This window comes from Cryptomeria japonica, chromosome 10 (genome assembly GCF_030272615.1).
Source record: "Cryptomeria japonica chromosome 10, Sugi_1.0, whole genome shotgun sequence".
Taxonomy (NCBI): domain Eukaryota; kingdom Viridiplantae; phylum Streptophyta; class Pinopsida; order Cupressales; family Cupressaceae; genus Cryptomeria; species Cryptomeria japonica.
This window is the reverse complement of record NC_081414.1, coordinates 857,023,980-857,039,099: the sequence shown is the minus strand read 5'-3', so window position 1 is coordinate 857,039,099 and position 15,120 is coordinate 857,023,980. Positions and strand designations below refer to the sequence as shown.

General features: G+C 36.7%; 1 protein-coding gene across 5 annotated transcripts in view; it reads right to left on the bottom strand.

Moving 5' to 3' along the window:
• Window positions 1-15,120, bottom strand: part of LOC131065177 (phosphate transporter PHO1 homolog 10) — a 313,132-nt gene that overhangs the window by 62,987 nt on the left and 235,025 nt on the right. For all 5 annotated transcript variants that reach the window (XM_057999616.2, XM_057999617.2, XM_057999619.2 and 2 more), the window contains one exon: window positions 663-941. In XM_057999616.2, coding sequence (XP_057855599.2) covers window positions 663-941 — 279 coding nt within the window. The remainder of the gene's footprint in view (window positions 1-662; window positions 942-15,120) is intronic.

Here is a 15,120-nt window from a genome sequence, read left to right as displayed (position 1 = left end):
AAACTAAAGATCAAACAAATACCAAAAATGTTTATCTACTCATAGGCTTCCTATGCAATATGCGCTTTTCCTCATTGGTTTCATTCTATTCATTTTCTACTCATATAATACCAACGGTTATGATTTTATGTTTAAAATGCCTTGCATATTTCTAGCTTATAATATTTCCCTCGAGTTTTTCTAATTTCATACATCATGAAATGTCCAACTTATAGAGATGTTCGGGTTAATTACATGGAGATTTTAAATATGGGTTCCTTGAGTAGCTTGATTGAAGAAGAAAGGATAACAAAAATTGCAGATTATTTGATCTAAAGACAAAACAGAAGATCTATAATACAAAAGGAAAGGGAGATAAAGTAGATGTGGTGTTGGCAGTCTATTTGTTTTGGACTGTTGTGCTTATCCGTGTTGCTGGCTATCCACGGCTCCCATAGGCTGTTTGACCTCATGGACATTATTAAAAACATCCATTCATTCATACGCCTAGTATTTTAAGTTTACGGCGACAGTAACCTATATTGAATTTAACACCAAAAATTCAAATATAAAATTGCACATTAAAAAGAGTAAGAAATTCAAAAATAAAAATGAGAATTTGACCAAAATATAGAAACAGACTGCAATCATTAAAGATCATTCTAAGATGAGAGTAAACTCACCATGGCTAGGAAGTATATTTTATTTTGACCAATAACAAGTTTTTCCCTCAGCCAGGGGTTTTGCGAATTTTTTTGCAGTAATCCCCAATCGATTACAATGTCCCAATATATGCTGATAAATGTCGCAATGCCTGATGTTAAAAACGACAGCATCTTCCAAATATCATTTGAATTCTTACTATATGCTGTTCTCATTACAACTGCAACAACTGTTGCAAAATACTTCAAGGCATTATATCCTTGCATTGGATCTCTCTCTTCGACAAGACGCCTAATACTCTGCAAATAGCACCAACACATCATGAATCTCCAATTCTTTCAAAAAAATATATTTTGGTTTCCTGAAATTTGAATAATTCAAACCTAAAAGTTTGAATACTTTAAACCAAAAAAGATTTCTTTAATAAAGACAAGTGCATGCATTATATATATTATGGTAGGAGATATCGAATTGAAATTTTCCATGTTCAAGCTCAAGCTTAACAGAGATAATTACGAACACCCGTTTTACGAGTGCCAAGAAAGTGCCTATGACTGTCAGACATATAGGTAAAGGTAGTTTCTAAGATGAACACCATGAGACCACTTTGGTTTATAAAATCCCTTTTGGAAGTCTAGAAAAGATTTTTGTTTTCCACTTCATATATTATCCTTATTGATAATAATTTTTTTTTAATTAAAAGATATATATTTATGGTGAAAGTTCCTTCAAAAGCATTTCAGTAGTTGAATAAATACATCAGAATGTTGCTTAAGCCCTTGATAATAGTTACCCGAGAGTTTCAAAGGAGCTGTAACAGAAGTATCATTGACAAGTTGACCAAGCTTTTAAACCTGATGTTTTATTCCTGAGGTTTAGATTAAAAAGATATGGTGCACTTTAAAAGGAAACAGAGCTTATCTTAAAGAGCGATTCATCAGATAAATCCGAATTTTTTATCCCAAGATTGAAATATAAAAACATATAATGTGCTAGAATAGTAAACACTGTTTATCTTAAAGAGTGATTCATCGCTCATTGGCTGCATTGGCACTTCATGGATTTTTCTGAAGAGCACAATCCAAGAATGGCTGGGACCACCATCAGCAGGTGCTTACATACTATTTTATACGATTTTTGGTGAGATAATGTGTTCTCACGTATGATGTCATGTATGTTGCTAATTGCACTTTATAATATTAAGATATTTTAATATTTTCTGAAGTGCAATTAAATATTATTTTATTAAAAAAGGAATCTTCTAGAAGGGAAGCCGATTCATGTGTGAAAAAGAATAAATAGGGGATGAGTCTCATGGTTCAGCATCGATTACTTGACATCTTTATTGTATTATTGAGCTTGTGGAGCCTAAGGTTTCTGCAGATCATTACGGTCATTGGGAACAATAACTCCCATTGATAGCGTAACTGAGGGAGTAAAAGATCTCTTGAAGGGTTGCATTTGAGGAGGTGATACTTCAGTCATCTCATTTGTGCTTAATTTGTGGCCAAAGGCCAATTTGCTAAGGTTCGAATTTTGAGGAGTCAATTGGAGACATTCCTGAATGCTAGAGGACTTCATCAATTTAACACAAGGAGCTGATTGCATAGACTTATTTCATTGTGTCAGTCATTTTCAGACTTGCCACGACTGAGGGAAGCCCACGATTTTGCTCATAGAAACCCACATTGGCATCAAATTCACCCCCTAACTGGAGCACTCCACTCCTAAGGTGGCATCAATGGTTTTTGAAGCAAGAAAGGGAACTTAAAGGCTGCAAATTATTTATTCTGATCTGAAACATACCAGAACAGGGGCGGCAGTTAGTGAGCCACGATTTGGCTTGGGGAGGTTTCATTTGCAATTGGATATGGCTTGCTTCTTCAAACTCCAGCATTAAGCCAACTTCCTACCAGGTTCTTGCTGTCATTTTAGTCATATATTGCATTGCCAAATACAGTTGTTGGTATGGCTGCCTTAGTTGGTATTCATAAATTCTGAGTATAGAGAGTATGCATGTATTTTGCAAGCCTAGAGCTTGATGGTTGAAATAAGGATTGCATTAAATAAAAAAATCAGTTGTGAGCTCTATATATGCTGTAATAAGTTTTGTTTCAAATCTGAGGTTGCATGCTATATGTTTGACAGAATGTCAAGTAGCTCAATATGATGTTTGCATGCATTCTTTATTATCTTCATTAATAAATTTATTCTCAGTTCATTGCATTACATTTATATGTTCAAACAAAGCGAAAACAAAAAAAACTACATCAGCATCAATAACACGCAAAGTTATACAAGTCTTTCCTGAGTCAATAACACGCAAAGTTATCAGTCTGAAACTCAGAACAGCAGATTGAAGGTTGGAAGACAACTGTTCAACAATATTCCTTTCATATTTCAGTCATATAACAACAAGGATTATTATTGTGGTATCAGAGCTATCATCCTACCATCCTGTGATCAACCAGTTGTCTGATGAGTGCAAGAGATATTAGGCATTATAAGAGGGAACAAAGAAGACAGCAGTATCAAAATCCACAAGTGCTAGACGTAGACACGTTTTCAGAAGCATTAAGGGAAAGGGGTACCGGCAAAGAAGTTGAAAACATGTCAGAAGGAGAAAGACTTATTGCAGATGAAAAGATGCTAGAATGGAGAGGAAGTTTGATGGGATGATTGAAATGATGTCCCATCTATTAGCAAAGATGGATCAGCTAACAAACAATAATCATCAACAACAACACACAGCTGAACATAGTGGGAATAATGAGAATAATGGAAACTTTGAAGACGAAAGAACTGTACACCGAGCTGCTAATACTAGAGGATCGGCCTCTAGACCTCTCTTCCCTACTTTTACACCAAGAGAAGAACAACCACATGCTACTGCAGTTGTTCCTTTTGGAGACGAAGCAAGACAAGCCTTCTTGGAACATACTACTTTACCTCTTGATTTGCGAGAACAATGGATCTTTGGTCAATTCATGAATCAAAGGAATAGGAGAAATGGCGGAAGGAATGATCATTATGCTCCACCTAGAATGGATTATCAGCAAGCTCTTCGTAGGTTTACAATGCCATATTTTGATGGGAGTAATAAATGTACAGCTAGGGCATGGATGCAAAAACTTGATAACTACTTATCATTGAGACCAATGCTTGAGGAGGACGCCATTAGGTTTGCTACACTACATTTAGAAGGGGCTGCTCATGAGTGGTGGTACAATGGTTTGATTACTCTTGGTCACAATCTCATTACCACATATGATGAATTTACTAATAGATTGATAGAAAGATTTGATGTTACGGACCCTGAAGTAAGCTTCCATGAGTTGGCACAATTGAAGAAACATGAAACTCTTGAAGCATGTGTTGCTGATTTCCAGCAGTTATCAGTTATAGTTCCAAATATTAGTGAAAGGAGATTGGTGGTACTATTTTTAAGGATTGATGGAACCATTGAAGAGCTGGTTGAAGGCCTTTGATCCACCATCACTACAAGAGACAATGAAAAAGGCACAAAGCATGGAGCTTGCTGCACCTTCCAGCAAGTTCTCATCCAAAGGATCATCCTCCTATCGTGATAACAAAAAATTTCCCAAAAAAAGAGACAAGACAAAGGGGAAATCAGCCTTTCCACTTGACCGGGAGACACTTATTGATTTAAGGAAAAAGAAATTGTGTTTCTATTGAAAAGGTCTTTATGATGCAAATCATGATTGTTCTATAAGACCTAAGGGGAAATCTTATCAAGAAATGTGGGCTCTTTATGAAGATTCAGAATCTGATCAGCAAACAGAAAATGATGATTCAGAGTCAGAAAAATTTGAGCATAATGTGGAAATAGAGGCGGAAGTGAAGCTTAAGGAGGCACGTCTCACTAGCATTTAACGCGAAGGTTCTTTTTGGATGCATGGGGTCCTTGCTGGTCAAAAAATCATCACTTTACTTGATACAAGTGCAACACATAATTTTATCGATGCTAGACTTGTTGAGAGACATGGCTTACACACTGAGGACTTTGAAGGGATTCGAGTAAAGGTTGTTGATGGTTACACTCTCAAGTGTGACAAAGTAATTTCAAATCTGCCCATGCACTTGAATAACTTTGAATTCAAGGCTGATTTTTATGGGAATGACTTGGCTTCATGACATAGGAGAGTTTACCCTCAACCTTCATGAGATGGAAATGAGATTTCAGATGGATGGAAAAACACATGTGCTGAAAGAGCTCAGAGATACTAGCTACAGGACTATATCTTTCAGAAGGATGGAGAGTCTCATGCAACATGATATGGTTGAGTGGGCAGCAAGGTGTGTGTTGATGCCAACATAGGAGGAGCAGCAAAAACCTATTTATCCTCCTAATATACAAGAGTTGAGAATTAAGCACACCAAGGTATTCAGTGAGATTCCACTGGGTAGACCTCCAGATAGAGGGATAGAGAATATCATCGAGTTGGAGGAGGGTGCTAAGCCCATGATAGCCACTCCCTACACGCACCCCAAGAGGCTCAAGGATGAGATAGAAAAAACTATTAAGGAGCAGCTAGCTATGGGAAATATCAGACCTAGTACGTCTCCATTTGCGTGGTTTTGGTCAAGAAAAAGGATGGTACTTTGCGGATGTGCATTGACTACAGGTTTCTGAATAAGAAGACTATCAAAAATAGGTCTCCTATCCTTAAAATTGATGAGTTCATTGATGAGCTAAATGGTGCCCAGTATTTCTCCAAAATTGATTTCAGGTTAGGGTATCATTAGATTCATTGTAGGGAGCAGAATATTGAGAAGACAGCCTTTCATTGTCATTGTGGGGATTTTGAGTTTGTGGTTATGCCATTTGGGCTAGCCAATGCACTTGCTACATTTCAATCCACGATGAACAGGGAATTCCATTCATAGTTGAGGACATTTGTGTTGGTCTTCTTTGATGACATCTTAATGTACAACAAAACATGGGAGGAGCATATTGCACATCTTGATACAATTTTGGGGATTCTTGGCAAGTAATCCAAGTGCGACTTAGGCATGACAGAGTTGTTGTACTTAGGCCACATCATCAACGCAGAAGGGGTGCGTATGGATCCTAACAAGGTCAAGGCAATTGTGGAGTGGCCTACACCTATGAATCTTACACAACTTAAAGGGTTTTGGGGCTTATGTGCTTTCTACCATAGATTTGTTAATGGATATTCGCCTAGGTTACCGGTTTGGGTTCGGGATCGGGTTCGAAGATGCGAACCTAGTTCGTGGGTTCGGGAAAAATTCTTTTTGCCTTTTGGGTTTGTTCGTACACACACACACACACACACATATATTATATGCAAAAATTTAAAGAAATATACAAAATTACAAATCTAAATACATTTAATAGTATGCTACTTCATCATTGATCAATGCCAAAAGCGGGTTAGGGTTTTTGGCCTAAAAAAGGCAAAAAAAAATTAGTTTTTTTAATATAAAAATGTCACTTTTTGGCGATTTGACTGGCCCAGCCCAGTGGGTTCACCCAGGTCCACATTTGGGTTCACCCGGGTCCGACTAGGGTTCGCCCTTTTGACTGTGGGTTCACCTCAGTCAAAAGGGCGAACCCTAGTTGTACCCAGGGCGAACCCAACACAGTCCTGGACCCGTGCGGACCCGGTTCGCGTTTGGAGCCCAAACAAGCGAATCCGGTAACTAAGATATTTGCGGCATGCAAGTCCACTTACAGATTTGACCAAAAAGGGAGCTTTTGTATGGACTCTTGAAATATCCCACCCCTGATAGGATATTGCTATGTCCCCTCCTTGATCATTATATATATATATATCCTAAATGAAACAATTATTATTAATTAATATAATAATTACCAAAGAATGACTATTTGAAACTTATTTCTTTATTAAATATTATTATTTATTAATATTTATTACTAATAATATTTTTGAAATATCCAAATAAAAATAAATTAATATTATACTATAAAGATAATTTATATATATTATAAATTATAAACACAATTTATATATATTATAAACACAATTTACATATTCACTGTCATATCAGAAATAAATAAATGGATTTAGAATTTTGTCTTAATTAATAGGACTTCACAATTTTCTAACATTTAAACCACCAGCCTAAATTCTCTTGATTGGCTAGTTTAGAGTCTTAACAATTTATTAAACCCAAACTATCCTCCAAAAGCCACGTAAGATAAAGAGGTTTGTGATTAAGGGAACGGAGAGACATTTACCACTTCGACTATTTACTAAGTCAAAAGGCAAGTCTAGAAGACATCACCTTTAGGAAGCACGTGGCCATGAAGAGACATAACCCTCCAAGGTTGATTGAGGATATTTATTGTAGATTGGCACTTAAAAAAGGGATCGGGAGGTTGATAGGGTACAAAACAAAAACGGAAGAAGTATGGAAGAGAGTCGGGTCTAAATCAACAGGCAATTCACACATGTACGTAATATCAGATATGGGCCACACCGTCCCTAGGTTATATCTGACATAATTTAGCATAGGTAGACATAATAATCGTATCAAGATTTAAAAGGTAAAACTGCTATCAGAATTATAAGATACAGTCAAATTGTTATCAGATTTAATAGGTATAAATGCTTAGGATCGAGGACTAATTAATCAGAGTGTTAAGTACCACAAATTGGTAATTAGAGTAGCATCGCATAGGATTGCTCTGAAGTGATTCAATTGTATTTAGTTAACACTAACAGATTGGTTAAATTGGGAAAAGATGTGCTTAATACGTATGCTGGATGTATGAAGTTTAATAATGATATTATGCAGAATTTAATAATAATATTTATGTAGACTGCAATACGTATGACAGTCATTTAATTTCCTTATTGTGGCAGACCAGGTCTGTCTGCTCTTACAGCCAGAATTATAATAACTAATGTTTTTAGGCAGTGGTGGTGTTAATAATCTATATAATAAGTTATATATATATATATATATATATTCAAATCAGAATAAGGAATAATATAAATATTGTAAATATGGATATTGATAATAATAAATATTAATATCATAATTACTATTAATATAGTACTTTTAGAGATTAGTAATAATTCATATAACTAGTAATTAATAAATACGTAAATGATTTATAAATGAATCAAAACAAGATTAATTGTTAGTATGGTAAGGAATGTCACAGAATGTATATGTAAATAAATATAAGTAATAAATATTTTAATATATATATTAATGAATATAAATAATGAATAGTTTAATGTATATATTTATGAATATAAATAATGAACATTTGAATACATATGTTAATGAAAGGTTCTTAGATATGTATAAACAAAGTAATGAATACATATCAATGAATAGTAGGAATAGATGTTACGAAATACATGTGAATATTGGATAATGGACATTTTTCTGAATATATGTTAGGGAATACATGTTAAATTAGGAATATGTAAATGTGGATTATGGAATGGAAAATAGTAATAAAATGCAAAATGTAATATAAATGTGACTACATGATGGAGGCTATAGGGAGGAAACTCTCTTAGTCTATGGAAGGATTATGATAATCCTTGGTAAGCAGTATATATACTGAATATCTATATGCATATATATGGCTTGGTTGACTAAGTTGATCCAAGAAGAGACGGATCTGGCCGATCCCCTCTGATGGATTTGGATGATGAGATGCATCATCCAAGGCAAAGAATTGACATATGGTCTTCCTTGGATGGCTTGGGTGTAAGAAATTACATCCAAGACAGGAATCGAATTAACCTTCGGTTTCCTGGATGGCTTGGGTGTAAGTAGTTACATCCAAGACAGGAATCGAATTAACCTTTGATTTCCTGGATGGCTTGGGTGTAAGAAATTACATCCAAGACAAGAATCGAATTCACCTTCGATTTCTTGGATGGCTTGGAACCAAGATGGGTTCCAAGAAGGCGAACTTCACAGCTGCCTAAGGACATATCTTCATATGGCATTCGTATCCTTTTTATTAGATAAGAATTATGATTAGTGTTAATTAAGCACTTTAAAGTTAAATTGCAAGTTAGAATATATATATATATATATATATATATATATATATATATATTCGTTGTATATTCGTTGTATTTTAACAATCTGTTTTGCAGGACAATGATCCCTAACTAGTAGGGAGATTACAGATATTTACTTTTCTAAATTTCACTTGTCTTTGGTTTGAGTTTTATGTTTTTTATTTTTATTTTTGCAATGTTGGATACAACAATATAATGCAACAAGATAGAAGATATTGCAATGATAATTTTCAACTTAAAAACTAAACATTACATAGGGAATACATAGCTGAAAATTCCAAATTTTTATATCAGCTGAGACACTTGGTCTTTTCACAAAATATTGACAACCCAGTTCATAAAATATCCCCTATATCTAAAACAACAATACCCAAAAAATTTGGGAGTTACAATTCATGAACTTACAGGTAAGAAATGCCTTGAAACCTTCTGCCATACATGGTTACCAGAATGAAGTATAAAGTTTGCAGCAGTCATATGGTAGAAGGAATATCATCAGATCCCATCCAACATATGGCAGCAATTAAATCATCAAACCATTGAAATTTTCTGTAGATTATCACTTCCAATCTGCACATTAATGATTCCTATGTGCCAATGAAGAAGGCACAATCAAGCAATGAAGAAATTTAATAATGCTTATCTTCAATAACTTCTGATTTGCTCTAAATACCCTTGAAATACTTTGAGATAATCAATTAGATTTGCATAAACTCCATTGATGCTCTGATGTGACCTCTGTATGAAGCTACCAACACAATCGAAGAGAGGCTACATTCTCCAAGATTGAAATTACAGCAAAACCCTAGGTTTCTTCTTCAAAGCCAAAACTTCTTCAGAATAGATAAATGTTGAAATGATTCGAGAATGAATGAAATGAAATCCAAATCCCTTTTTATAATGTTTAATTTGCATTTGTCTTCATCTCTTTTAATTTACTTTAATTTCATTTCTTTTTCCCTCTTTTGGTGCACAACATTAAAATATAAAGTTTACTTTATTAAACACTTATATCTCCCCTTTAAATAACACTTTATCGCTTATTATAAAGTATACTTTTAAAACATTTAAATCTCCCCTTTAAATAAAGTCCACTTAATTTATCAATGATATGCACTTAATAATTAATCATTATTAAAGTATAACTTTGATAATAATTATAACATTATAACTCCATTAATCATTATTTCTCAATTCCGACTGAACCTGGGAGTTAGCCATTGTATCCATTATGCATCCAACTACCTTACTAAAAATAGTAAGGGTCCCTCTCTAACAACCACAGACTTACTATAAATAGTAAGTCCCTCAAAATGGAACCGGAAACCTCTGAATAGCCTAGCCTCAAAATATACCAACAATCTGGAGAGGAAAACACTGTTGTCTACCACCTGAAGAGCTCCATAATGCCCAAACTAGATCCTCTAATCCACCATACTAGCCTATGAGGGTCAAATGATAGGCTAATCCTTCGAACTCTGATGCTCGTGAAAATGGGGACATTACAACTCCTGAGGCAGATGAGTGTTTTGAGATGTTCAAACATCTCATGACTACTTGTCCTATACTTGCATTGTCGGATTTCATGAAACCCTTTGAGATGCAGTGTGATGCTTCAGGTGAGGAAATTGGAGCTTTCCTTATGTAGGAAAAACATCTGATTGCGTTTGAGAGCAGAAAGCTGAGAGGTCTAGAGAGAAGCTATAGAATATATGATAAGGAAATGTTGGCCATCATGCATGCATTGGCCAAATTCAAGCAGTAAATTCATTGTAAAAATAGACCATAACAACTTGAGACATTTCCTTGGGCAGCGAGACCTCAATGACCGTCAGCAGAAATGGGTGAGCAAGCTGCAATCATATGACTTTGACATTTCCTTTGTCAAAGGAATGCAGAATGTAGTTGTTGATGCTTTATCTTGCCGTCCACATTTAAGCTCCATGGCAGAGGTTTCAGATGATTGGAGACATTTGACTGTGGCAAAATATGCCAAGGACTCTTGGGCTTCGAGCATTATTGAGGGGTCGGTGCAGGATGATAGATACTCCATTGTGAATGATCTCATAATTTACAAGGGGAGGATATTTTTTACCCTAAAATCGGAGGTGAAGAACATGGTGATGAGGTCCTTTCATGATACACCTATGGCAAGACATCCTGGCTACTTCAGGACATATCAAAAGGTATGGGAGAGGTTCACTTGGAAGGAGCTGAAATCAGATGTTCTTCGCTGTGTTAGAGAGTGTCCTATTTGCCAGCAGAATAAACAGGAACACACATACCCTACAAGCTTGCTTCAGCCACTTTCGATTCCTGATAGGAAGTGGGAATGTATTTCTATGGACTTCATTACAAGATTGCCGAAAGCTCAGGGTAAGGATTGCATTTATGTAGTGGTTGATCGATTGACCAAGTATGCCCACTTCTTTTCGATCACTACTACATATTCAGCCATGCAGGTAGCCGAGCTATTTTTCCGTGAGATATTCAGACTTCATGGGTTACCTCGAAGCATTGTTAGTGACAGAGACAGCTAGTTCACGAACCATTTTTGGCAAGAACTTTTCAGATTTTGTGGGAATGAGCTCACTCCGAGTACCAGCTACCACCCATAGATTGATGGACAGACAAAGATAGTTAATAAATGGGTGGAGGGATATCTCAGGAACTACATTGCAAGGCAGCAAAAAGGTTGGGTTAAGTGGATATAACTTTGTGAGTATTGCTATAATACCACTTACCATCTTTCTATTCAGATGACACCATTCATGGCTTTGTATGGGTATGAGGCGCCTAGCTTTCTAGATTTGTTGATGAGTGACAGCACAATGCGTAGTGCTGGGGACATGATACAGGAATCATGAGGGCTCTTCGAGAAAATATCCAGAAGGCATAGAATCAACAGAAACAATATGCAGATCAGAAGAGAGTTGAGCATTCATTTGAGGTAGGCAATATGTTATAGTTGATATTGCATCCATATAGATAGTCTACTCTCAAAAGAAGTGGTCTAAGAAGCTTAAGCCACGATACTATGGACCCTCTAGGATTATCAGATGAGTAGGAGAGGTGGCTTATGAGCTCGAGTTGCCGGCAGACAACAGGGTGCATAATGTATTTCATGTATCATGCCTCAAAAAGGCGTTAGGACACCATGTGACTCCTTCCACGACTTTACCACCCTTAGATGATGAGGGTAAGTTGATATTAGTACTTGAGGCTATATTGGATGTCAGGGAGAAACAGTTCAAGAGACGAGTTATCAGGGAATATTTGATCAAATGGAAGGACTTGCCGATTGAGGATGCTACTTGGGAGAGAGGAGATTTTGCAGCATCCAACATTGAGATTGCTTGAGGACAAGCAATTTTAGGGAGGGCAGACTGTAATGTCCCCTTCTCATTAGTACGTAGACATTCGTGGAGTTTGGCTTATTATTTAACCCTCATAGACCAAGTAGTTGATGAGAGGGTCGTTTGGGCAAATGCTTGTGGCTTAACATACTATTTTATTGTAATGTACGCTTTCTTGTCGTACGACAACACCACCTCCATTGTATGGACAACTTCACCTCCACCGTACGAGCAAAGCTACCTCCACCGTACGACCCTACACTCCGTACGCTCCTTGCCTTCCGTACGGTCAATTGACTCTCTATGTACGGACTAATAATCACAGCCTCGGAAAGATGGTTCTGTTATATGCAATATGTTGGACAATATAATTAGTTTAAGACGATTAGGCATAGGAATGAACACACCAGGCAAGTAGAAATTCAGATTCAATAATGATAACACTTCAGATTACAAAAATTTGTGACAGAGGGCAAAGCAGAGTAGGGTGAGGAGTTACTCCCACCGAAACTGTGAATGCCAAGAAGGGAGGATCTTCCACATCCGAAATGGCAGACGACTGAACTCCAACTACACATAGAAAACATCAAATTTGCATACTGTTGACGTGTATTTTGTACACCATCATACACAGAATAAAATACCTAAAGGCATCTTATCCTCTCTTGAATAAAGCCTCTAACTGCTGAAGATTCGCATGAAGGATCAGTTAGGATGACTCCAATGTTCTGGTTAGTAGGGTCTCTACGTGTGGACAAGCTCGCCGTGGTATGATGTGATTTGCTGTATCCTCAAGGGGTCTTACACTCCGAAAGTTCAAGATTTGCTAAACTAAAGAAGCTTTTCAAAAAATAACAAAAGGATAGGGTTTTGAAAGAAGTCTATTCTAATCTAACCCTAAGAAATGACTTCATGTGGACAAGACTTGGCAAGATTCAACCAACTTCAATTTTGCCATAAGATAACAACTTAATTGAAATTGATGCGATCTTCTAAGGTAACAAAATGATTTTCAACGCATCAAAGATCAAAGACACTACCACGAAGGTACATATCCAGGATACAATGATGATTGAAGGTTAAATGATTCAAATATATCCAGTCGACCACGCAAGGCGTTCCTACAATCAGCAAGAAGCTAGTGGTATGGAAAGCGAATCCTACCAAAGATCAAGTCTCACACTATGTCCTTCAAATTAACACACTACTTTGATTGAGCATGATTCAAGTAAATTGAACAACCATGAAGATAACTAAGAAAGTTGCAACAAAACACCATAACTTCAATATTTCATTGATTTCAAAGTCATCATGTACAACAATTGTTTGAATTTCTCTCTTCAAACTCAATCTTGCTACAAAGTAAAATTGCTTCTAACTCTAATCTCTCTAATCTCTTAACTATCTCTATTCTCTATTACAAAAAACATTACAAATGAAATGAAAAATGAGGGTATTAAATAGCATCCTCAATTACAATGAAAGGTCCAGATTGAAAGTAGATCAACGGTCAAGATCATGACACCTAAACCCTAATTAGGGTTTGTTACAAATGGCCTCCCTTTTACTGAACAATATTAAATGCATAGCCAAATATTAAATTTGGCACAAAAACCTAGGAGACATAAACCAATGACAAATAAGATGCCATGTCATCTATAACAACCTTTCATCTAGAATCCTATTCCCTTTCCAATTCTCTTTTTTAGCATATGCAATGAATCTTGACACGATTCCTTCGATTTCTGCAATTGGAATCTCGGGAAGATTCTTCATACTCTCTTCCAAGTGGATGACCTGATCGAATGCATCTAGAAGAGCTGCGTCCCATGAAGGTTCAAGTTCCTTTGTTCTTTCAATCAGGAGCATGGTGGCAAACATTTGATCATATTGCTCGTCTGTAACATTAGCGTCCTTGCAAAAGATGACCTTGATTCTATCCTCTAATTCCTGCATATCCACATCTGTCTCGACCTCGATCCTTCTGCCAAGAATGGTACGAAGTACCTCAAATACTCTGTCCTGGATCGGATTGATCACCTCCTCAACTTGGCTGCATCTAGTACTGATGTCCTCGAAGAGAACACTCTTCATATGGAGTAAGGTTGACCACTGAAGCAAACTGTGAGGTCCTCCATCCATGATCTTTTCCTGTGCTAAGACCTTCCTTGATGTGTGTCTTATTACTTTCAAGACAGGAATGACAACATCTTTGGTATGGGCAAATGCGGCTACTGTTATCATCAAATTGTGGATTATCTCAAGAACCTGGATAGCTTGATGAATAATCTTCATCATCCTTGTTACAAATTCTATGGCCACTGTATGAGATTTATCCATCCAATTACTTGTACGTTGGACCATGTTCCTGAATCTTTCTGCCTCATTAATTGATTGAAGGGGAAGTGCCTGTACTGGTGATCTAGCTGGATCCTGACGTCCCAAAGGTTCATTGAGATGACTGAAATATGTCCTCCATGCACCGACCTCTCTCTCAAGCTTTCTATTCTTATCCATTTCTTCTCTAAGCTTGTCCTTCAATGCCTCAAATGAATCAGTGGCATCATCTAGTGTCTGCTCTGCTGTGGATGGTCCTAGCTCAAAAGTCTGTATATCATATTCCTCTGCTAGGATCTCACCTTCATATTTGTCTACTGCCAGTGTAGCTATCTGCAGTTTTCTGGATCCAGTCTCATCTCGAATCATCTTGGTCATCTTGGTGGCCTTCCTCTTCTCTGTTACTTCGTGTGAGCGTCCAACAAGGCTCTCTAAATCAATTGCATTGTCCTCGTCCTCTATCACGATCACCTTGGTTAATCTTTCCTTCAACCAATCTGGGATGGCCGATCTTGTTTCTTGAACTTGTATTTCTTTATGCACTATTTCCTCTTCTCTGGGAGGAGATGTCATCTCGTTGTCCTCTTTATCTTCATCTAACTCATAATCCTGGAGAGATCCATCTGGTGACCCTTGCTGTGCCTGTCCTTCTTCCTGCCTGTCGTTCTGTACCATCGACTCCATGGATTCTTCCACTTGAAGTGTCCTCTTCTCTGGTCTAGAAG